This window comes from Notolepis coatsorum, assembly GCF_963971535.1.
Source record: "Notolepis coatsorum genome assembly, chromosome: 2".
In the NCBI taxonomy this organism is placed as follows: Eukaryota; Metazoa; Chordata; class Actinopteri; order Aulopiformes; family Paralepididae; genus Notolepis; species Notolepis coatsorum.
Window position 1 is genome coordinate 98,265,367 of NC_140166.1, and position 23,244 is coordinate 98,288,610.

Sequence of the window (23,244 nt, forward strand, 5' to 3'; positions counted from 1 at the left end):
GAGAGAGAGAGAGAGAGAGAGAGAGAGAGAAAGCAGGTGAGACAGCCAATGAAATGGGTCAGAGTAAATGAGAACCGATAGAAAAGGCAGACGCTGCACAAACTCACCGGAGTTGGGATCTGAGTTCCGTCCGCCTCGGTCCTCTTGTCGGGCGAGGCCTGTTGGTAGAAGTCGTCTTGCGCCTGCACCAGAGGGAGAGGTTGTGTGAGGAGGGAGCCACTGCCTACAGGCTCGTGCTCACCCAGACCGCTGTCGCTGCAGCTCTCCTGGGAGCCGTCCGGGAGGTGAAATGTGACGCGCCGCTGCGACTGGAACCAAGAGAGCACAAAACAGAGCCACCGACGTTAGTGCTCTGCTCTGCACCCTCGGAGTCGAGCCTAGAGCCTTGTCACACCGGCCCGTCTGATGGAAGCCACGCTGAGCTGAGAGGAGATCCCGGGACTATCTGAGGTGGACTGGTGTAGGTACCGGATGTAGTCGGCCGTAGATTGAGGTTCGGGGGCCTACGGTAGTAGAGTAATAATGACGCACTTCCTTATATGTATGTAATTTGAATGTGCATGCGTACCTAACGGCGACAACGAAGATCATTGGCTCCGCGGTGACGGCCTCAAATCTGACTGAACTAGCTGACGTGAATTTGGTGGACGAATGGAATTAACGTTATATGAGAAATAAAACAGTATTTGTCTTCATCACTTGAGTTTGTGTTCACAAGCACAAGTCAACTCGTAGCTTTTGAGACAATAGCCCCATCATGGTGCTTTTCTGCTAGTGTGCTAACATGATGAATTAATTGGCTTGGCTAGCGCTTTTATTTTGAAGGCAACACTTCTCAATGGGAAGTCTCATATTTTCTGAAAATTCACCTAAAAGTACATACCCAAGTAAATGGAAGATTGCTCCACTTCTACAAGGCAGGCCTACAAATTACCTTATTAAGGCCAAGTCATACATCTATGGATCTGGCAAAATCTCCCCTTTCCAATGGCAGAGTTAAATCTGGATTTAATACCACCAGGTGCCTGTTACAGGGCAGCAAAACCGTTAATGAAATCTACTGTAAGTACAGTTACTTTTGTATAATGTCCATAGCTCCGCCATTTTTCACCAGATTCCGACTCCGTTTTTTTTGTAGACGTTCACAGAAAGGTAAAGAAACAATATACGTTGTATTGTATGGCAATAACGTTCAGGTTTGTTCGAACCTTGAGATATAATCATGAAAATAACGTTAATATTTTTCGCATCGAATATTTTCAGCTGGGTAGTGTAGTTTTATGACATTTACGTCCATCGAAAGCCCTGGATCTCCTCTTTCTTAGGACTACAACGATTTCATGACGGCGTAATTTCCTCACGTCTAAATCATCCGGTTTCCGATGCAATGAGCCAGGATTTTTATAAACTCATATTTCGCTAATAACACTTAAAATTAGGGATGCTCGATATTGGCTTTTTTACCGATACCGATATACCGATATTGTCCAACTCTTAATTTCCGATACCGATATCAACCGATACCAACCGATATCGATATATGCGAAATATACAATTTGACTGCTGTTTTGATAGGGTTAGGGTCTTGGCTACATTTGAAAAAGAAACGCAACATTAATTAATACGGACTATTGATCTATTTATGACGTGAATAAATCTTTCTTGGCCCGGTATCGGGCCGATCGGGCTTAAGGGGTTAATTAAGCTAGCTTGAAACAGCTACAGATTTGACACTATCACCATGAAGCCACGTACAACGAAGGAAGTGCTTCATTATTACTCTACAAAGACCCCCGAAACATGACCTGCAGGCCAAAACACTCCAACTCAGTTCAGCGACGACAGTGTGATGAAGGCATCTGTGCTTCTTACTCCAAAATATATACATTTTCTCAAGACATTTAGGAGTGGAGAAGGTGTAACAGGGATGGGGAGGGATTTAGGCTCTCAGGACACTGAGAATGATGACAGGTTGGATGCTAAAAGGGGCAGCTTTGTCGTGGTCGTTCGGAAAAGGGAGTCAACACAGAAAGTACCGCCACGTTTCACTGCACCATGATGCCCGCTAGCGTACGGTGATGCGTGCACGTTGAACGACACAAGCAAGGCGTGTTGGAGCGGCTTTCTGGTCCATCGTTTTGTGTATCAAGTCAGTGCAGGGGTCAACAAAGTCTGAGTCGTGTCAACGGTAATCGTCACCATCATGAAAAAAAAGTATCACAGTAGTATGATGGTAATTTCGGTTTTACCATGGTACTGGCCATTGTAGAGATACTTTATCCTCGTGCTATCATGGTAAAACCACTTTTGTAGTTAACTAATGTCATGGTATAATGCAATTTAAACCATGATACTGATGGTAATATCATGGTATAAACCAATTTATACCATGATATTACCACCAGTATTGTGGTTTAAATTGGTTTATACCATGATATTACCATCAGTATCATGGTTTAAATTGGGTTAAACCATGATATTACCATCAGTATCATGGTTTAATATAATTTAAACCATGATATTGATGGTAATAGCATGGTATAACCCAGTTTAAACCATGATACTGATGGTAATATCATGGTATAAACCAATTTAAACCACAATACTGGTGGTAATATCATGGTATAAATTGGTTTATACCATGATATTACCACCAGTAGGGGCCTATTGTGGTTTAAATAGGTTTATATCATGATATTAGCATCATTATCATGGTTTGAACTGGGTTATACCATGCTATTACCATCAATATCATGGTTTAAATTATATTAAACCATGATACTGATGGTAATATCATGGTTTAACCCAATTTAATCCATGATACTGGTGGTAATACCATGGTATAATATAATTTAAACCATGATACTGATGATTGATTATGGAAATACCACAATACTTTTCTGGGAATACCACAATACTGTTCTGGAATTACCATTATACGTTTCTGGAAATACAACAATACTTTTCTGGAAATACCACAATACTCTTTCATAAGGGCAGTATGTCCTGGGACAAGTCAAGGGAACTATACAAGAAGGAAGGGTCATGGGGCGGCTGTGTGGCGTAGCGGAGATTGCGCTCGTCACCAATGCAAGAGACTCCGGTATCGAATCCCAGTCTCAGCATTGCCTTCGACTTGGGCCGGCCGTCGTACTGGCTCATTTGGCAGAGTCAGCGGGTGGAAAGTCGATGGGTGGGGATTGGACGTTGTGGACAGCGACTCCTACAGGTCGGTTGGGTGACGCCAGCACAGCAGAGACAGGAAGTATCAGGGGAAGCGTGAGCGTCCCATGCGTTACTCCTCGCCACTGAGAGTCTGCGCTGTCTGGTTAAAAGATGCGACAGGCTGCCTCCTTGTGTACCGGAGGGGACACGTGATGCAAGGCTTCTATCCTCACTACAACCGACCAGTGGGGGGCATAGTCTAGCAACGTTCAAGACAGGGGAGGGGAGAATAGGCAATACGAAATTGGGATGGGAGAAAAATAGAAAATGAGGAGAAAAAAGTGGATCAAAACAAAATAAGGAAGGGTCACTGTGTAGTATGTGAAAACACATTGGTGCCAAGTGTGGACACGTTAAATTATGCCAGCATTGAGTTGAATGGGATCAGCCGTCTCCTTGTTTATGACATTTAAACAGGTTATTACCTCAGATGTCAGACTCATCTGCAATGTGTTGCATTGATAACTAGCTAACGTTTGATATGTTGGTTGATGTATATATCCTCAGATAGCTGGTATATTTAGAATTTTAATACATGCTTCAATAGAACTGGCACGGAATTCTGGCACCAAGCAGAGCATAGAACACTGGTATTCTGACGTGATGACCATTCCTTCTTTTATAGTTTCCTTGGTATAGAACGCTGGCATTTTGATGTGATGACCCTTCCTTCTATTATAGTTTCCTCGTAGCAAATCGTCCAGGCCCCATGTATACTTTTTCACTCACTCACTCACTCACTCACTCACTCACTCACTCACTCACTCACTCACTCACTCACTCACTCACTCACTCACTCACTCACTCACTCACTCACTCATCACTCACTCACTCACTCACTCACTCACTCACTCACTCACTCACTCACACATGCACAAACATACACACACACACACACACACACACACACACACACACACACACACACACACACACACACACACACACACACACACACACACCACACACACACACACACACACACACACGCACACACACACGTACACCCACACACAAATAACACCATCCTGATTGAATTTCCAATCGCGTCTTCTCCCTTCACTCTAATGACATTTTCCTGGGGCTTTTTCATGAGTCCAGAGACGAGCCTCCAGCTAACCTTTCCTGAGCACTGAGTTCCTGCCGTCTCCTTGGTGACGACAGACAGAGATGGGTTTTACAGTAATTATTGGCAAAAGCAAAGGTCACCCAATCTGCAGTCTAATGCAAATGACCTCATTATATATTTTAGAACTGCTCAGAAAGCATGCAACATTCAATTAGACAAAGTGGAAGTAGAAGGAGAGGGAGGGAGATAGAGGGAGAGAGAGAGAGAGAGAGAGAGGGAGAGAGAGATGAGAGAGAGAGGAGAGAGAGAGAGAGAGAGAGAGAGAGAGAGAGAGAGAGAGAGAGAGAGAGAGAGAGAGAGAGAGAGAGAGAGAGAGAGAGAGAGAGAGAGAGAGAGAGAGAGAGAGAGAGAGAGAGAGAGAGAGAGAGAGAGAGAGAGAGAGGAGAGAGAGAGAGAGAGAGAGAGAGAGAGAGAGAGAGAGAGAGAGAGAGAGAGAGAGAGAGAGAGAGAGATCTCAAGATTTGTGCAGAATGCTAACTTGAGGAATTTAGTGGTCGACAAATATGGGCTTTTGGTAAATGGACTGCATTTATACACCACTTCTATCCAAAGCACTTTACAACGTATGCCTCACATTCATCCATTCACACACCGACAGTGGAGGCAACCATGCAAGGTGCCAACCTGCTCATCAGGAGCAGTTCGGGGGTTAGAACACTTTGACACATTGCTGGGAAGAGTCAGAATCGAACCGGGAACCTTCTGATTACCAGACGACCACTCTACCTCCTGAGCCACTGTCACCACCGCTTTTCAACGGCCGATACCGGTACTGATATTCAGAGAACAGGGGGGCAGTACTGATGTACTGTAATTCAATATGATTTAATAATAACAAATGTACACTATGCCTATTATTTTAAATCAACACATGTATCAAACTAAATAAATGTATTGAACATTTAATTTTTTTTTATCAATTGACACTTGCAGGTTGCCAGTGGGCATGGTTATTACTGTTATCTATTGTTATTTATTGTTATGTATTGTTATTCGTTGTTATGTAAGGGATAATGTATAGCTACGAGGTCATTGTCGCAAAATAATTGACCGACACAGAGTTTAAAATACAGAGCCGCCTCGGCGAGGTGTTTTAAACGTCAGTGAAGGTAAATTATTTTGCGATGATGACCGAGTATAGCTATACATTATCCCGCTTATTACATGGCTAACTTACTAACAATATACCTAATTCATTTTACAAAATCGACAAGACGAGATAATGCAGACGCAGTTGTTCTGTGGCTCTGTCAGCCCAAATAAAGTGATTATTATTATCGCCGGCAGCCCGGCAGGTGTGTCTAATTGCACTGAAACAGTGTGTGTCAGTGGGGCTTGATTACTCCAGCTGCGAAAAACAATATTCACCGGTGGTTATCAAAAAATAATTCACCGCTGTCGGGGGCTATTGACCAATCACAATCAAGCATTTCGGGGAATGTTAAAACGCCATGTAATAATCCTTGTTATTCCCTGTTACTGATTGATTGATTGAATGATTGAGTGATTGGTTGAAAACTGTATTACAGTAACAGATTGCAGAATGGGTACAATACCTTTATTGTTATCCCTTGTTATTTATTATTATTCCTGTTATTCCTTGTTGTTTTTACTTTTTATTTCTTGTTATTCCTTGTTGTTACTTATTATTCCTTGTTATTCCGTGTTATTCCTTTATATTCCTTGCATCAAGACTGCAGTCAACCATGAGGATAAAAGAGAATTAAACTCGACAGTAGGCCACTGGAGACAGCAGTTAAAAAGTATTTTTTCATAATTCCTAAATGTGTCCTCATTCATCTTCATCTTCATTATATGAACCCTTCGAAGGTAAAACTATAGCTCACAAGTGAATGTACATAAAGACAAAAAAGACTAAATAAGACCTATTACATCGACTTTAGATCAAGTGATACACACTAGTCTAATTATTCAAACCTCAATCAAATCAAAGCAACAATTATGCTATTGGTGATGTACAGCAGTGATGGAATGTATTGTATTAAAAAGGTCTAATGCATGGTAACAAAACATGTTCTCTATGTTGTCATCCTCCTCACTATAGGGTCATGTATCTTCTCTATAGGGTCATGTCTCTTCTCTATGGGGTCATGTCTCATCTCTATATGGTCATGTCTCTTCTCTATAGGGTCATGTATCTATAGGGTCATGTCTCTTCTCTATAGGGTCATGTATCTATAGGGTCATGTATCTTCTCTATAGGGTCATGTATCTTCTATATAGGGTCATGTATCTTCTCTATATGGTCATGTATCTTCTCTATAGGGTCATGTCTCTTATCTATAGGGTCATGTATCTATAGGGTCATGTATCTTCTCTATAGGGTCATGTATCTATAGGGTCATGTATCTATAGGGTCATGTATCTTCTCTATAGGGTCATGTATCTATAGGGTCATGTCTCTTCTCTATAGAGTAATGCATCTTCAATATAGGGTCATGTATCTATAGGGTCATGTATCTTCTCTATAGGGTAATGTCTCTTCTATATAGGGTCATGTCTCTTCTCTATATGGTCATGTATCTATAGGGTCATGTATCTTCTCTATAGGGTCATGTATCTTCTCTATAGGGTCATGTATCTTCTCTATAGGCTCATGTCTCTTCTCTATAGGGTCATGTCTCTTCTCTATATGGTCATGTATCTTCTCTATAGGGTCATGTATCTTCTCTATATGGTCATGTATCTTCTCTATAGGGTCATGTATCTTCTCTATATGGTCATGTATCTTCTCTATAGGGTCATGTATCTTCTCCATAGGGTCATGTATCTTCTCTATAGGGTCATGTATCTTCTCTATAGGGTCATGTCTCTTATCTATAGGGTCATGTATCTATAGGGTCATGTATCTTCTCTATAGGGTCATGTCTCCTCTCTATAGGGTCATGTCTCTTCTCTATAGGGTCATGTCTCTTATCTATAGGGTCATGTATCTATAGGGTCATGTATCTTCTCTATAGGGTCATGTATCTTCTCTATAGGGTCATGTCTCTTCTCTATAGGGTCATGTATCTTCTCTATAGGGTCATGTATCTTCTCTATAGGGTCATGTCTTTTCTCTATAGGGTCATGTATCTTCTATATAGGGTCATGTATCTTCTCTATATGGTCATGTATCTTCTCTATAGGGTCATGTATCTATATGGTCATGTCTCTTCTCTATAGGGTCATGCCTCTTCTCTATAGGGTCATGTATCTTCTCTATAGGGTCATGCCTCTTCTCTATAGGGTCATGTATCTTCTCTATAAGGTCATGTCTCTTCTCTATAGGGTCATGTATCTTCTCTATAGGGTCATGTATCTTCTCTATAGGGTCATGTATCTTCTCTATAGGGTCATGTATCTTCTCTATAGGGTCATGTATCTTCTCTATAGGGTCATGTATCTTCTCTATAGGGTCATGTATCTTCTCTATAGGATCATGTATCTTCTCTATAGGGTCATGTATCTTCTCTATAGGGTAATGTATCTTCTCTATAAGGTCATGTATCTTCTCTATTGAGTCATTCCTCTTCTCTGGGAAAACATTACTCGTGCCCGTCCCTAATTGCTGTGTCAGAAATTATGAATAGGCACACAATCATTTGAATTATGCTGACTGTCAGTTTGGGACATAAATGTTTAGTCATTAGTACTGCTTCTCCCCCCCCCCCCCTCTTTCCCCTGCCTGAAATATATTAGTTTAGCCTTATAATTAGCCACAATTCCAGCTTTCAAAGTACTTGAATCGCCTGCTTCTGTTACTGTTTGCCGTGGTTTGCTTTGGTTCCTATGCAGCTATGAGATTATGCATGTCTTTTGTTTTTCTTTTGGGGGGTAGGGGTGGCGGTGTTTCAAAAATATGTTCATTTCAAACCTTTATTTAAACTGGAAAGGCAACTGAGGTTTCCCTCATTTACAGTCATGAGTGTATATCCAGAAATAAGCAAAAAAAATCTACATAAAATCACACAACAATAAGACAACAAGGCAAGACAAAAGTAAGGATAACAAATCAATTACAGTTAACGTGTGGACGAGTTATGGACCAGCCCATTTGTACTAACAAATTTACAAAAATCCTCCTCCGGATTCCTGAGCGCGTGAAACAGTCTCTGTAAGTGGCCAAAATCATCGCAGCTGGGTTCCCATGAATGAAGAACGTCACTCATTCTTAAACTGGAAGCACGTTCTCATACACTTACACTTGCATACAGAAACGCCACCAGCTCCTTATAAGGAGAGGCTATCCATTGCGTCTGCTTCATGTTGACCCTTATTGGGGAAATATTCAACAGGTAGCGTGAAATCAATTTGATCAAATCAAATTAGATTCGATTAAATTCAAATGTATTGTCATTATACAGCACAAGTACAATACAACATCCAACCAGAGTGCAAATGTAACAGTAAAGTGCAATAGTAACATACAATGCACAGGTGATGAAACTGGTAAAATGCTTCATTTGGGATACATAGTTGGTGATTGTGTTCAAGTCGATTCTACAGACATCCTCAGAATTAAATAATTCTAATAACGATAAATATGACAATATTTGTATCATTAACAATTACGTTTTGCATTTATAGTCATGACTCAAGGAGGCATTGTGAGCATTACACACACACACTTCAAATGAAATAAATAGGAACTAAAACCAATCATGCGGATATAGTGGAGACTATAGACTAGGAATAGATTAACAAATTCCATATAAAGCTATAGTTTATTAACAATGCAGCAGCTGATACAGGATATTGTGAGGATACTGTACATACACACACAAACACACACACACACACACAGACACACACACACACACACACACACACACACACACACACACACACACACACACACACACACACACACACACACACACACACACACACACACACACACACACACACACACACACACACACACACACACACACATGTATGCTCGCTCCATAGTGTGAAAGCAATTTGCGGCAAAATTAGATTAGATTAGATTAAAATGTATTGTTATCATACAGCACAAGTACAATATAACGGGAATAAGTTTGGCATCCAACCAGAGTACAAATTTAACAGTAAAGTGCAATTGTAACATACAATGCACAGGTTATTAGACGCTTAATTTCTGAGAAAATACATATATAAATAAGAACTAAACCCAATCGCCGTGGATATAGCTACTGTATAGTGGAATATACTGTATTAATAGGCCATATACCGTCTTGTTCTCTATGCTATTATTTATTGTTGGTTTTATTTATTTATATTGCTTAGAAATAAATAAATGCATTGAGAAACGGCTTGGTGAGGCAGGCTCAGCAATGCGCGTGCACACACACACACACACATACACACACACACACACGCACACGCACACACACACACACACACACACACACACACACACACACACACACACACACACACACACACACACACACACACACACACACACACACACACACACACACACACACACACACACACACTAAATAAAGCCGTTAAAAACACGGGCGCACACCGGTATGTCCGACTTACAACTTCCTTTTCGAGTTCGTAAATCCTACGAACAAATTTACAATACGAAGCCGTTCGAGAATGCCAAATAAGTTCGTAAATCGAGTTACGAAGGAATTTCTTTGTAACTTTTTCGTATGTCCGTTCGAGAATGAGGACCATTCTATTTAAAAATAAATATTTTCAAATTCGATTTAAAGCAACACTATGTAGTTATGTGAGTAGGAGAAGTGAATCATTTCTAAGGTATATTTTCATAACTGAATAAACAAATTGTCCTCAGAGGAAAATTGGATCCCTGGAACACTGTTTGAAGCTAGAAAGCTTGCTGAAAAGTTAATATTTCACTGCTGCTGTTTACAAAGGCAGGGCCCTCAATTTAGTTAACTAACATATTCTAGTCTTACGTTTGGTTCACAGTGCCTAAGATTTATTTTGTTGTCAAATTATGATAACATAAGATAGAATCATTACTATATAGCGGTAACTACACTAAATGTCTTGTGCGGGCTCTGCAAACAAATCCCCCTCTTCTAAAACCGCATAGAGCACCTTTCAAAACAGCAACAGCCATATGGCTATGTTCACACTGCAAGTCTTAGTGCTCAATTTAGATTTATTGCTCAAATCAGATTTTTCTTATTCTTTTTAATGTGCCCAATATCAGATTCCAGTGTGAACTGGTTACGCTCCTGAACTGACCCACATGCGCGAATGAACAATAAAGAAGATGGACACAAACAAGTCACATTCATTCCGACACGACTGTTCAGACTGAGGGTGCATTGCAAAACATCAGACCTGTATCTGATTTAGGACCACATATGAAAGTGGCCCAAATCAGAATAGAAACGATCAGATTCCATGTGCTTTGTGCCGTTCACACTGTTGTGAAAGAAATCTGATCTGAATCACATATTATGATGAGCAAAGAAATCCGATTCCGACACTGTCTCCTGCAGTGTGAACATAGCCTACTGGTCCTGCCAATTGAGCTATTTCTGGATAGTGAAAAAGGGCGTATTACTGCTACATAATGCTGCTGCGGAGTGTGCCGCGCGGCAGAGAAAGTTGCGCGTCCTGAGGCTGCCGCGGGGCGTGGCCGCGCCTGTCACGTGCCTGTCGCGGCCAATCAGGCCTACCCAGGAAGTAACTTACAGTTGCGGAACAGTAACAGGCGACAGGAGGCAAGCCTCCGAACAAACCACTTATTCTGCCCACGTTCTGTTTTCATTTCACTATTTTGTGTGTTAGAGCAACTTAAAACCCCCACTAAAGAAATGCAAATATTTAATCAGTGAGCAATTACATGGATTTTAAAACGTCTAAAGAACTTCTTACTAGTTAGTTAGTGTGTGTGTGTGTGTGTGTGTGTGTGTGTGTGTGTGTGTGTGTGTGTGTGTGTGTGTGTGTGTGTGTGTGTGTGTGTGTGTGTGTGTGTGCATGTCTATAGGTACTTGCGAGGACATACTATGCTCCGCCAACCTTCATTGTGAGGTCAAATCCACTTGCGAGGACTTTTTCCTGGTCCCCAGAAATAATATACTTTAGATGACTTTAAAATGATCTTTAAGTCCCTAATATACATTTTTTAGACTAGGTCCTCACACTGGTATAATTGTTGATTTCACCCGACTCTACAGCATTCCTACAGGACACACTCGAGTACTGCAGGGGGAAATATGCGTTTGGCGCAGATGTGTGTGAGGACCTTTGGAGACTATTTTTGATTGGTTGGTCTGAGAGGGGATTGTTTTGATTGGCTGCTCGTGACCTGTCACTCATCTGCTAGCTACGTGACCTCACGTGGTCTGAGAGGGGATTTTTTTATTGGCTGCTCATGACCTAACGTGCATTCTGGGTAGTGTAGTACAATACTATCATATAATAATTCTACTATTATACAACGAGGGCGCCTATAGCACTGCTATCTTATGCAATGACACTATTGCATAGATTATGCAAATTAATGTTTGGCTGAACATCATAATCAAAATCGTAAAGGAGAATGAACGCTAGCTAGCAGGCTATAGATATCTATGACTATGAGCTAAAACGCTAGCTAGCAGGCTAGCAAGCTAAAAGTGACCTCACGTGGTCTGAGAGGGGATTTTTTTATTGGCTGCTCATGACCTAACGTGCATTCTGGGTAGTGTAGTACAGTACTAGCATATAATAATTATACTATTATACAACGAGGGCGCCTATAGCACTGCTATTTTATGCAATGACACTATTGCATAGATTATGCAAAGTAATGTTTGGCTGAACATCATAATCAAAATCGTAAAGGAGAATGAATGCTAGCTAGCAGGCTAGCAAGCTAAAACGCTAGCTAGCAGGCTAGCAGCAGCTGGGCAATCCAAAAGGAGAATGAATTAATGAAAACTTTATTAACAGATTGCAGAATGGGTACAATACAGTACGGCTCAATACACACAATTGTTAATGGGATGCAGACCAGAGAAAGACATTTGTCTTGTTTACAATAGTCATAATTAACAGTTTGTTATTCATTTAGATAATTATAAGATAAGATATTCCTTTATTGATCCCCTTGAGGAAATTCAGGCATCATAGCAGCATGGGGGAGGGGGGAGTTTGGTTGATTGATTGAACATTTTATTAACAGATTGCAGAATGGGTACAATACAGTACAGCTCAATACACACAATTGTTAAGGGGATGCAGACCAGAGAAAGACTTTCGTCTTGTTTACATCAGGGTCCCCCATTTTCAATTCATCAAAACATAACATGTTTTAGGACCATTGCTATTTTTATTGTACATAAATGATGGGGGGGGAGGCCTTACAGGTTTGATTGATTGATTGATTGATTGATTGATTGATTGATTGATTGATTGATTGATTGAAAACTTTATTAACAGATTGCAGAATGGGTACAATACAGTACAGCTCAATACACACAATTGTTAAGGGGATGCAGACCAGAGAAAGACTTTCGTCTTGTTTACATCAGGGTCCCCCATTTTCAATTCATCAGGAAACTGGGTACTGGGTAAGGTAAATGCCCGCACCAGGTTTTAAAGCAGGGAAGGCCTAAAGGCCTCTACATGCTACAGCAACTTCTGCTTGTTATCAATGGGTTGGTTGAGAAGGGAAGTGTCATCTATCTAGGGAACCTAGCTACATACCGGGTACAATGTTACATTAGGCTGTGCGTCGATGTTGCAGAAGCATAAAGGCAGAGTGTTTGCAACACCGTTGCTTTGTCGATGTTGTGGTGCAGTAGACTCTATAGGTCCTACAGGCTACCACTAACAACATGAGTTAGCCCTGGCTAGTGCTGTAATGTAGACTATATAGCTCCTACAGGCTAACACTAACAACATGAGTTAGCCCTGGCTAGCGCCGTAATGTAGACTATATAGCTCCTACAGGCTAACACTAACAACATGAGTTAGCCCTGGCTAGTGCTGTAATGTAGACTCTATATAGCTCCTACAGGCTACCACTAACAACATGAGTTAGCCCTGGCTAGCGCTGTAATGTATACTATAGAGCTCCTACAGGCTACCACTAACAACATGAGTTAGCCCTGGCTAGCGCCGCCATGTAGACTATAGAGCTCCTACTGGCTACCACTAACAACATGAGTTAGCCCTGGCTAGCATGTAATGTAGACTATAGCTCCTACAGGCTACCACTAACAACATGAGTTAGCCCTGGCTAGCGCCGCCATGTAGACTATAGCTCCTACAGGCTACCACTAACAACATGAGTTAACCCTGGCTAGCGCTGTAATGTAAAGAGAAAGACTTTCGTCTTGTTTACATCAGGGTCCCCCATTTTCAATTCATCAGGAAACTGGGTACTGGGTAAGGTAAATGCCCGCACCAGGTTTTAAAGCAGGGAAGGCCTAAAGGCCTCTACATGCTACAGCAACTTCTGCTTGTTATCAATGGGTTGGTTGAGAAGGGAAGTGTCATCTATCTAGGGAACCTAGCTACATACCGGGTACAATGTTACATTAGGCTGTGCGTCGATGTTGCAGAAGCATAAAGGCAGAGTGTTTGCAACACCGTTGCTTTGTCGATGTTGTGGTGCAGTAGACTCTATAGGTCCTACAGGCTACCACTAACAACATGAGTTAGCCCTGGCTAGTGCTGTAATGTAGACTATATAGCTCCTACAGGCTAACACTAACAACATGAGTTAGCCCTGGCTAGCGCCGTAATGTAGACTATATAGCTCCTACAGGCTAACACTAACAACATGAGTTAGCCCTGGCTAGTGCTGTAATGTAGACTCTATATAGCTCCTACAGGCTACCACTAACAACATGAGTTAGCCCTGGCTAGCGCTGTAATGTATACTATAGAGCTCCTACAGGCTACCACTAACAACATGAGTTAGCCCTGGCTAGCGCTGTAATGTAGACTATAGCGACTTGTGTGACTGGGAGACTTGTGTGACTTGGAGACTTGTGTGACTGGGAGACTTGTGTGACTGGGAGACTCGTGTGACTGGGAGACTCGTGTGACTTGTGTGACTTGGAGACTTGTGTGACTGGGAGACTTGTGTGACTTGTGTGACTTGGAGACTTGTGTGACTGGGAGACTTGTGTGACTGGGAGACTTGTGTGACTTGGACACTTGTGTGACTGAGAGACTCATGTGACTTGGAGACTTGTGTGACTGGGAGACTCGGGAGACTTGTGTGACTGGGAGACTCGTGTGACTAGGATACTTGTGACTGGGAGACTCGTGTGACTTGGAGACTTGTGTGACTGGGAGACTCGTGTGACTTGTATGACTTGGAGACTTGTGTGACTGGGAGACTTGTGTGACTTGGAGACTTGTGTGACTGGGAGACTCATGTGACTTGTGTGACTTGGAGACTTGTGTGACTGGGAGACTTGTGTGACTGGGAGACTTGTGTGACTTGGAGACTTGTGTGACTGGGAGACTCGGGAGACTTGTGTGACTGGGCGACTTGTGCGACTGGGAGACTTGTGTGACTGGAAGATTTGTGTGACTTGGAGACTTGTGTGACTGGGAGACTTGTGTGACTGGGAGACTTGTGTGACTGGGAGACTCGTGTGACTTGTGTGACTTGGAGACTTGTGTGACTGGGAGACTTGTGTGACTTGTGTGACTTGGAGACTTGTGTGACTGGGAGACTCGTGTGACTTGTATGACTTGGAGACTTGTGTGACTTGGAGACTTGTGTGACTGGGAGACTCGTGTGACTTGTATGACTTGGAGACTTGTGTGACTGGGAGACTTGTGTGACTGGGAGACTCGGGAGACTTGTGTGACTGGGAGACTCGTGTGACTTGGAGACTTGTGTGACTGGGAGACTCGTGTGACTTGTATGACTTGGAGACTTGTGTGACTTGGAGACTTGTGTGACTGGGAGACTCGTGTGACTTGTATGACTTGGAGACTTGTGTGACTGGGAGACTTGTGTGACTGGGAGACTCGGGAGACTTGTGTGACTGGGAGACTTGTGTGACTTGTGTGACTTGGAGACTTGTGTGACTGGGAGACTTGTGTGACTGGGAGACAAGTGTGACCTTTGGCTGTAGCTAACATGTTTATACACGGAGGAGACAGAGGAACATGTTTGGACAGCTTGGCACCGGGGTACCTCTCGGACCTGCTGGAACCTTATGTTCCTCCAAGGTCCCTCAGGTCCTCTGACCAGCTCCTCTAGGCCGTTCCAAAGTCCAGGCTGAAGCTATGGGGGGGCCGTACTTTTGCTGTGGCAGCCCCAACGCTCTGGAATGAGCTGCCACTGCATGTTAGGCAGGCCCCCACTCTGCAGGTGTTCAAATCACGCTTCAAGACACATCTATTTGCTCTGGCTTTCGGTGTTTTAAACAGTTTTTGAGAGACCTGCCTTTTTATGTGACACATTGTACTGTTTTTATTGTGTGCTTTTATTAAAATGTTTTATGTTTTATGTTTTATCTTATGTTGTGGACTTGTACAGCACTTTGGTCAACTTTGTTGTTTTTAAATGTGCTTTATAAATAAAGTGGATTGGATTGGATGATATGTGCATATTTAATGTGGGAAGTGCCTCATTTGCATATATAAACATCAAATTCAGAAAACTTGTAATAAATTTTTTCTTAGTTTATATGTACATAACAAGCTGGGAACGTTTAAGTGATATCTATCCAAGTATCACCTTAATAAAATTTTCAATCAATCAATCAATCTACTGCCACTCTCAAAGACTCAGCTCAGCTCAAAATTGTGTAGCCTACTGCTGCATGCACCCCTCCCCCACAGGTTGAAAACATTATCATTAGTTGCAGTGTGGGGGAGGGGTAGTTTGTGTGTCTCGACTCTCGACTCCTCTAAAATCCGAATTAACCCTTTCACAGTCGGCGGCATGTTGGAGGATTAGGTTCTATTAATCTGATGATAAACCCACGCTCCAATTTGAAATGTAAGTCTTATCTTGCATACAGCTTGTGTCATTTGGATATAAACGGTGTAATTTCAGTTTAGTTTATAGTAGATTAACACTAGCTATAGTGTTTCATGTGTTTGCTAAAAGGATTGTCACCGTGACGTTAGCCTGTAGCTACCAGGCTAATATAACACAGCTAAATTACTAGCAACGTGTTTCGCAGACTGCAGATTTACTAGCCAAGTTAAAAGAACGCCAACATTTTGGGATATTAGCTTATTATCGTCTTCTCCAGAGAGAGACAAGAAGATAGATACCAGTTTCCTCTCTGTGCGTTCAGTAGAAAGCTATCTGGCTGCATGTTAGCCTTAGCTTAGCACAATGAATGGAAGCGAACATGACCAGTTAGCCTTCGGGAGCGGTGTTAGTTGGACAATGCCTAGGCTAACCGGTCATGTCCGCTTCCATTCATTGTGCTAAGCTAAGGCTAACGTGCAGCCAGATAGCTTTCTACTGAACGCACAGAGAGGAAACTGGTATCTATCTTCTTGTCTTTTTCTGGAGAAGACTGTAAGCTAATTTCCATGTTAAAAACAAGTCACAGCAATGTGTTTGTTTTGATTGATTGATGTAATACAGTACAGCTCAATACACACAATTGTTAAGGGGATGCAGACCAGAGAAAGACTTTCGTCTTGTTTACATCAGGGTCCCCCATTTTCAATTCATCAGGACATATATGACATACAGATAGACAGTCCTGCTACATCTATACATTTATGACATACCAGATTTGCAAATACAGTACTGTTTGTGATACAAAAAGAGTCCAGAAAAGGGAGTATATACATTTGACGTTAAAAACTGTGCATAGGAGGAGGTTGGGTGGGGTTGTGTGGGACATATATATAATATATACATATATTATCTTTCAAATGCATGCATAAGAACAGATAATGAAATCTACTGTAATCTACTGTACTTTTAAATTGTCCCCACAGTGCAACCGTTTTTAAACTAATTTCAGATCTAATTGTTCCTACATGTTAACAATAGGGAAAGCATTTCATATAAAAGTATTCTGTATTCTTGTATGACAACTAATAAAGAAACTTGAACTTGAAACTTCCTGTTCATCATCGCTGACAATAATATTAACAACTATTGTCCATTTTATTCTCTACCTTCCAGAACTGTCTGATCAGGGTGACGTCGCAAGGCCGGGATGCCCTGGTCACTGACTTCGGCCTGGTCAGGGAGGTGGTCGAGCAGCCAGTCCAAGACCCCCCGGCAGGAAGCGCTACAATTGTGTGTATTGAGCCGTACTGTATTGTACCCATTCTGCAATCTGTTAAATATTGATTGATTGATTGATTGATTGTTATTAACAGATTGCAGAATGGGTACAATACAGTACAGCTCAATACACACAATTGTTAAGGGGATGCAGACCAGAGAAAGACGTTCGTCTTGTTTACATCAGGGTCCCCCATTTTCAATTCATTCATTTGGGTTTCTCTCCCAAACCAGAAACGTGAGAAGTAAGAATCAAACCTGTGATGTCATCAAGTATAAAGTCTGGACCCACAGAACTTTTGTTTACTTTTTTTTATATCCAAATTATCTTTATTCTATAGTAGAACATGTACCTACGAACTCAGAACATTCACCTGGGTGCTCAGTGTCACCTATAACATATTTCAAAATTCATTGTCTATTGAGCAGCTTCAGTGAGAGTTGGAGTTTTTTTTCATGTTCACTAATATTTTTGTACTTGTATGTTCAATTGTACAGAGGTATAACTGAAGGAATAAATTGTGAAATTGCATGTAGTTCCTCTTTAATGTTTTTCTCACTAACTTTCTCTTTTCTTATTTTACAGCTGCATGTCCATCTTGAACAGTGTACAGTGAGTACCTCCCCTCACCAGAACCAGCAGTACCGCTTTTGGAGTTCGCAAAGTTCTAGAGGAAGCAAGGTAAGCAAAAAAAGCCATATAATGCGCAGCTCCTCCCCCTCAGGGAATGCTACACCCATTTGCAAGGGGGCAGAACAGGAAGCACAGCCCCCCTCGTCCTTCGCATTGGCTTAGCGGGGCAGGCAAAGCAGAAAGCTTCAGAGAGTCCCCCATTTTCAATTCATCATAACATATGACATACATGACATACAGATAGACAATACTGCTACATCTATACATTTATGACATACCAGATTTACAAATACAGTATTGTTTGTGATACAATAAGAGTCTAAAAAAAGAGTATATACATTTGACGAAGAAACTGTACATTGGAGGAGGGGGGGGGGGGGCTGTACATTGGAGGTGGTTGGGTGGGAGGGGGGGGGGGTAACTGTACATTGGATTATCCACGAAACCGAAACAAGTAGGCTCCCTTAAAACGCTAACGCTATTAAAAAAAAATTCAGTGGAGGTTAAAATAAGAATATGACTTGGCCTGAAAAAAAGTTCAGTCAGGTGATTTAGTTTTTTGCTTTAATCCCTGCCCATACTGCTGCAGTGCTGGCATGGCAACAGCATTCGAGAATATGTTCCAGATGTGGCATATTCCGAAAGAAAATATTCATGTCATACTCCAATGCCCGAAACGTGGTCAAGACGCAGGATTACAACGTTTGGGATGTATGGCCCACGGCGCGCTTCAGCTGGCTGTCCAGTGTCCCCGCCAATGTTCTGAGACATATTTATATATTTGTATAATTGTTAGGCTATTTGAATCCACCATTTAGGGCTGGTGTATTCAAATAGCCTAACAAATAAAATGTAATATGTCTCGGAACATTGGCCGGCAGATGCACCACTGCAAACCAAAGAAATGTGAACTCAAGAAGCCAAAACGAAGTTTAGCCTGTTTTAAAAGGCTATAGCCTAAAAGAAAAAGTTGCCTTTTACCACCGCTTGGCCTATATTTTATGCAGTGTTTAGCCTATTAAATAGGCTAATTTTTTTTTTTTCGTTTTAACTTTCAGCCTGTTAATAAATGTGTCATTAATTCAGTATTTAACTTCTTGAATTCATATTTATTTAGGCTATGCTAATTAAAAACACAAATGTTATGGACATCTAATTTAATTATCTGCTTATTTATTAATGCTTCAATTCATTCAGAAACGTTGCAGCAAACAATCCATATGTGCATTTGTTTACATTAGGGGTGCACGATATTGATTTTTTGACCCCGATACCGATAACTTTCTGCTCCTCAAGGCCGATACCGATAACCGATATTTATTGTATTATAATATTTTTTTTAAATGTATATTCCTGTAGTTTTGACCTAACCAGATTTATCATGACATGAGCGTTATGAACAAAAAAAAGCCAAGACAACAGTTTTTCCAAATAAATATAATTTGAATCAGAAAATTCACAATCCGTCAATAACTTATAATACATCCAACCTAACAAGTCACCTGCAACATCACCACCGTAAAGCTGCTGTGAATCCAAAGCCAGCTACAAAGGAACCCGCAGCGATTGTACCTATTGACGAGGCGTTTGCTAAATTAAAGAAGTTTGACAGAAATGACCCAAGGGCTCAAGCCGCTAGCTTTTAAGCAGTGCTTGGTGGTGCAAATTAACCTGGCTACTACAGAGCAATAAGTGACTGCGTATTCAACCAAGGGTTGCATCACAGTCATGAAAGGGGCTAGATTTGCGTGTCGTCGTAGGCTTTTAACACACCATCGTAGCGGTGGTGATGTTGCAGGTGACTTGTTAGGTTGGATGTATTATAAGTTGTTGCCCGTTTCCCTCCTCATGGAACTTCTGCATTGCATTTGTTACAAATAGCAAGTGAACTTTTTTCCTCTAAAACTATTCCCACACTACTGACGCCATCTTTGTTTACATCCGCGCTGCTTCTGAAACTTACGTGGCTACGTCACAGCCAAGAATGGGAGTGCTGGATTTGTGTAAAACGCCCTCTTCCTAAACCACACGCTATCAGTCGTACCACAGTACTGGCAAAACGGGAGGAGCCTACAGTAAAAACAAACGCCCTTCATCCCAATTCACCCGCACCGCATTTTTTTTTACCAAAAAATATATTATATTATCGGAGCTATCACCGTTATCGGGATGATGTCATAATTGCTGATATCGGCCCGATAATTATCGTGCATCCCTAGTTTACATAATGATAACGTACATAAATAACATTATTGAGGGAGGAAAAAAAGGAAACTGATACCTACCTACTTCACCCTGTTAGTCAAGTTGAACTATCGCTCTGACTCAGACTGGATGTCTCGCAGATAATACAATAGTATAATTATATAATATATTTTTTTTCTGTAGGTAACGTTACATTTGGTTGACAATTTACTGACTGACTTTCACGACACTCCATATTTACGTAGCTATCTAACCGGCACTCTAAACCGGACCCAGCCCAAACCATTACCGTGACGTCACCATCCAGCTATATCTAAAATGGCGGCCCCCATGGCAAAAACGGGGAAATTACATTTGAGTTTTCAGACAAATAAGCAGGATTTCACATTTGATTATAGGACCATGTCTTACCCAAGGTACACAACAAACAAACTAGGCTCATATTGTTTAACGCTTCATCTCCCCTTTAAAGTATTCCATAAGAAACCTCACTCATATCACCACTGTCAGATTCTTCAGAGGTACCATTTTTTTAGTTTTGCCAATTTAATTTTTTTAAACATGCTATTGTTATTTACAAGACCCTACATGGTCTGTGCCCGCCCCCTCTGAGGGAATTCATAGAAAGGAAGCCCGATAGAGGATTCAGCACTAGAGGGGATTGCGAAGTGCCCGGCCGGCAAACCGCCTTTGCTAAAAACACCCTCTCAGTCCAGGGATGTTTAATCTGGAATGATCTACCACTGACCATACGAGATTGTACATCATTTCCATCTTTTAAATTCAATCTAAAAAAAATTGTTACTCGACAACCAAACCTGGGCAATGATGGGCAAATACACTACACATGCAATCGGTCATACAACTAATCCATCCATCCATTTCTCTCTCTCTCCAGGTGCAGTGGTTCTGATCCACGGGGAGGTGATCCACCGCAGTCCCCAGAACACCCACTGGAGCCCAGAGAACTGGTGAGTCACTGCGAAATCTGATTCTATATCAGTGGTGGAACAAGTACACAGTTACTTTACTTAAGAAATACCCAGATATCTGCTTCAGAGAGCCCATCTGCTTCAGCTATCTGCTTCAGAGAGCCCATCTGCTTCAGCTATCTGCTTCAGCTATCTGCTTCAGAGAGCCTATCTGCTTCAGAGAGCCTATCTGCTTCAGCTATCTGCTTCAGAGAGCCTATCTGCTTCAGCTATCTGCTTCAGAGAGCCCAACTGCTTCAGCTATCTGCTTCAGAGAGCCCATCTGCTTCAGCTATCTGCTTCAGAGAGCCTATCTGCTTCAGCTATCTGCTTCAGAGAGCCTATCTGCTTCAGCTATCTGCTTCAGCTATCTGCTTCAGAGAGCCTATCTGCTTCAGCTATCTGCTTCAGCTATCTGCTTCAGAGAGCCTATCTGCTTCAGCTATCTGCTTCAGAGAGCCTATCTGCTTCAGCTATCTGCTTCAGAGAGCCTATCTGCTTCAGCTATCTGCTTCAGAGAGCCTATCTGCTTCAGCTATCTGCTTCAGAGAGCCTATCTGCTTCAGCTATCTGCTTCAGAGAGCCTATCTGCTTCAGCTATCTGCTTCAGAGAGCCTATCTGCTTCAGAGAGCCTATCTGCTTCAGCTATCTGCTTCAGAGAGGCTAACTGCTTCAGCTATCTGCTTCAGCTATCTGCTTCAGCTATCTGTACACACCATATACTATACATACTGTGCACACCATATACTGTACACGTCAGAGAGCCTATCTGCTTCAGCTATCTGCTTCAGAGAGCCTATCTGCTTCAGCTATCTGCTTCAGAGAGCCTATCTGCTTCAGCTATCTGCTTCAGCTATCTGCTTCAGAGAGCCTATCTGCTTCAGCTATCTGCTTCAGCTATCTGCTTCAGAGAGCCTATCTGCTTCAGCTATCTGCTTCAGCTATCTGCTTCAGCTATCTGCTTCAGAGAGCCCATCTGCTTCAGCTATCTGCTTCAGAGAGCCCAACTGCTTCAGCTATCTGCTTCAGAGAGCCCATCTGCTTCAGCAACTGCTTCAGAGAGCCTATCTGCTTCAGCTATCTGCTTCAGCTATCTGCTTCAGAGAGCCTATCTGCTTCAGCTATCTGCTTCAGCTATCTGCTTCAGCTATCTGCTTCAGCTATCTGCTTCAGAGAGCCTATCTGCTTCAGCTATCTGCTTCAGAGAGCCTATCTGCTTCAGCTATCTGCTTCAGAGAGCCTATCTGCTTCAGCTATCTGCTTCAGCTATCTGTACACACCATATACTATACATACTGTGCACACCATATACTGTACACACCATATACTGTACACTGTACACAACATATACTGTACACAACATATACTGTACACACTGTACACACCATATACTCTACATACTGTACACAACATATACTGTACACACTGTACACACCATATACTGTACATACTGTACACACCATATACTGTACACAACATATACTGTACACACTGTACACACCATATACTGTACACTGTACACACCATATACTGTACACTGTACACACCATATACTGTACACTGTACACACCATATACTGTACACACCATATACTCTACACACTGTACACACCATATACTGTACACACTGTACACACCATATACTGTACACACTGTACACACCATATACTGTACACACCATATACTGTACACAACATATACTGTACACACTGTACACACCATATACTGTACACACTGTACACACCATATACTGTACACACCATATACTGTACACTGTACACACCATATACTGTACACAACATATACTGTACACACTGTACACAACATATACTGTACACACTGTACACAACATATACTGTACACAACATATACTGTACAC

At 41.8% G+C, this 23,244-nt stretch overlaps 1 protein-coding gene across 1 annotated transcript in view; it reads right to left on the minus strand.

The window, feature by feature from the left end:
* pcdh9 (protocadherin 9) overlaps positions 1–23,244 on the minus strand; it is a gene marked incomplete at both ends in the record, with an annotated part of 483,718 nt that overhangs the window by 176,378 nt on the left and 284,096 nt on the right. Inside the window, 2 exon segments of the mRNA XM_084308255.1 lie at positions 108–128; positions 131–308. Of these exon segments, the coding sequence (XP_084164381.1) occupies positions 108–128; positions 131–308 (199 nt within the window).